Source organism: Berghia stephanieae, chromosome 6, assembly GCF_034508935.2.
Source record: "Berghia stephanieae isolate SIO BIC M18660-M18661 chromosome 6, UCSD_Bste_1.3, whole genome shotgun sequence".
Taxonomy (NCBI): Eukaryota; Metazoa; Mollusca; class Gastropoda; order Nudibranchia; family Aeolidiidae; genus Berghia; species Berghia stephanieae.
The window spans coordinates 61,065,421-61,067,920 of NC_088365.1; the positions used below are offsets into that span (position 1 = coordinate 61,065,421).

At 37.2% G+C, this 2,500-nt stretch overlaps 1 protein-coding gene across 1 annotated transcript in view; it reads right to left on the reverse strand.

Annotated features, from left to right (window-relative positions):
- Positions 1-1,540: 1,540 nt before the first annotated feature.
- Positions 1,541-2,500, reverse strand: part of LOC144975904 (uncharacterized) — a 14,213-nt gene continuing 13,253 nt past the window's right edge. The window contains exon 10 of the mRNA XM_078920092.1: positions 1,541-1,663. Within this exon, the coding sequence (XP_078776218.1) occupies positions 1,619-1,663 (45 nt within the window). The 3' untranslated portion in view covers positions 1,541-1,618. The remainder of the gene's footprint in view (positions 1,664-2,500) is intronic.

The following is a 2,500-nucleotide window of genomic DNA, read 5'->3' on the forward strand; positions in this document are numbered from 1 at the left end:
AAGAAGAAGAAGACATCGGGAGGTCGAAGGTTCGAGAAATGTTTGCCATGATGAGGATCATTTGAGTCGATCGATATTTGAAGGATGAGGTTAATGGCCAATTAAAAAAAAAATACGGTCTTTCATTTAAATAGTAATTTCGTGTATTGTGTTTCTCAAATCAAGTAACTAAGCCGTCCCCGTCTCCGTTCGTAGAGCGGGAATGGGGTAGTACTCCAAAGCCATTAGGCCCATGGAGCCGGAGTTTATCCCCGTTTTTATAGCGTGAAACGGACGATAAGAATTGCTTGCTACACTTTGGACAGAACGCTAGTATTTTGCAAAGTACTTTATGCAGGGTGAAACAGACCAAGCTACCCAATCACTGCTGGGTGGACAAAGTATTGATCTCGGTCTCTTTCATTGTGAAGCGAGTGCTCTACCAACTAAGCTATCGGAACCCCAGAACGGGAATACCTGCTAGTAATTTATTGAATTATTTTTTTTAGAGCAATGAACACAAATCGTGAAATTGCCAACTCAAAGTAATTTTTCTGTCTTCAAATATCGATCGATTTAACTACGCTTCAACAGTCGTAACGTCACTTCCCTCGTAATGACGCATGGTAACTTAGTAACCGGCTCAAAACTATCGGAACAATGGCGGACGGCCTTAAGAAATATTTCTCCGACGAGCATAAAAGCGTATCCAGAGGGGAAAAAAACATTACAAATCTGATCATGTTTTGACTTTTACACATTCTGATCACAAGACATATTATGAAAAGTTCTAGCCAGCATGAAGAATTAAAAAGTACCGATTTTCTTTGTTTAGATCCACGATGGCCGACGTTGCTGGGCGACGTGACGTCAGACTATTGAATCCAATTACCATTCATTGAAGTCCTATTTGAACCGATTGATATTAGGGGGACGAGTTTTCTGGGCAAAAGTTGAAATGTGATTTTATTTTTTGTTTTATTGGGCCGGGGGGGGGGGGAGGGGGGTTGTGAGCTCCTTTTGTTGTGTGACGAGTAGGGCAGTGTTACAAGTACATAATTTTAATTTTAGTAGGGGGAATTAGGCTTTAAAAGCTTGTATCTTAACTACTACTGATACTATCTCATATTGGTTCTATAGCATAAATTATACATTTTTCATGTCCAACAACATATGTAGTTGTCATGCTTTCAACCCTAATTTACACAATTCTATGGTTTTTTAACTCACTCAATCCTGGAGACTTTTGCTACTTTTCAAAATTGGAAAAAAATGTTTTTTTTAAAATGAGCACATACATAGATAGTTTTATTCAACTACCATTAACATGTAAAAACTAAAAACATTACCCTTGATACTACGCCTATAATTTGTATCATAAAAATGTAATAAATTATAGGCATGAGGTAAAAGTAACCCGGGTAAACTACGGATATAGTCGGGGTTAGGGTTGAGTGAGTTAAGACCTAACCCCCCCCCCCCCTCCTACTATTTATTGAAAGCATCGAAATACACGAATATGAAGACAGGATCTCTTTAAATTACAAATTCAAAGTAATGTTTTTATTAAGGCATTAGCAATAACATTTTTTATTATTTAAACAGTTTTCTCTAAAGCGACATTCAAAATCTTGATTGTTCAAGAGATGGCGTGCTCCTCTGTACAACCTCTTGTAATAATGACCTGTGGTAAGAAAAGAATGTAAACCATCAAAAATACAACATGGGGTAGTAGAAGACTAATCAATTAGTAGTAGATAGTTAGTAGAAGTCCTTCAGAGCCTTGAGCCTCATGAAGCCGGAATTTATCCCGGTTTCTATAGCCTGAGACGAACAATAGCAATTGCGCTACCCTATGGATAGGAGGCTAGTCTATCGCAAAGTACTTTCCGTCACATCTAAAAAGATTCAGCTACCCAACTACTGTTGGGTGGAACAGGGGAGTCAGAAAAAATATCGAATGCATTAAGGAGACAAAACCATCAATCAAAATAGTAAAATCACTGCATACGAGTATACTGAGACAAAACCATCAATCTATGTTATAGAATCACTGCATACGAGCACATTGAGACAAAACCATCTATCAATATAGTAGAGTCACTGCAAACGAGCACATTGAGACAAAACCATCTATCTATATTATAGAATCACTGCATACGAGTACATTGAGGAGACAAAACCATCTATCTATATTATAGAATCACTGCATACGAGTACATTGAGGAGACAAAACCATCTATCTATATTATAGAATCACTGCATACGAGTACATTGAGACAAAACCATCTATCTATATTATAGAATCACTGCATACGAGTACATTGAGGAGTCAAAACCATCTATCTATATTATAGAATCACTGCATACGAGTACATTGAGGAGAAAAAACCATCTATCAATATTATAGAATCACTGCATACGAGTACATTGAGGAGACAAAACCATCTATCAATATTATAGAATCACTGCAGACGAGTACATTGAGGAGACAAAACCATCTATCTATATTATAGAATCA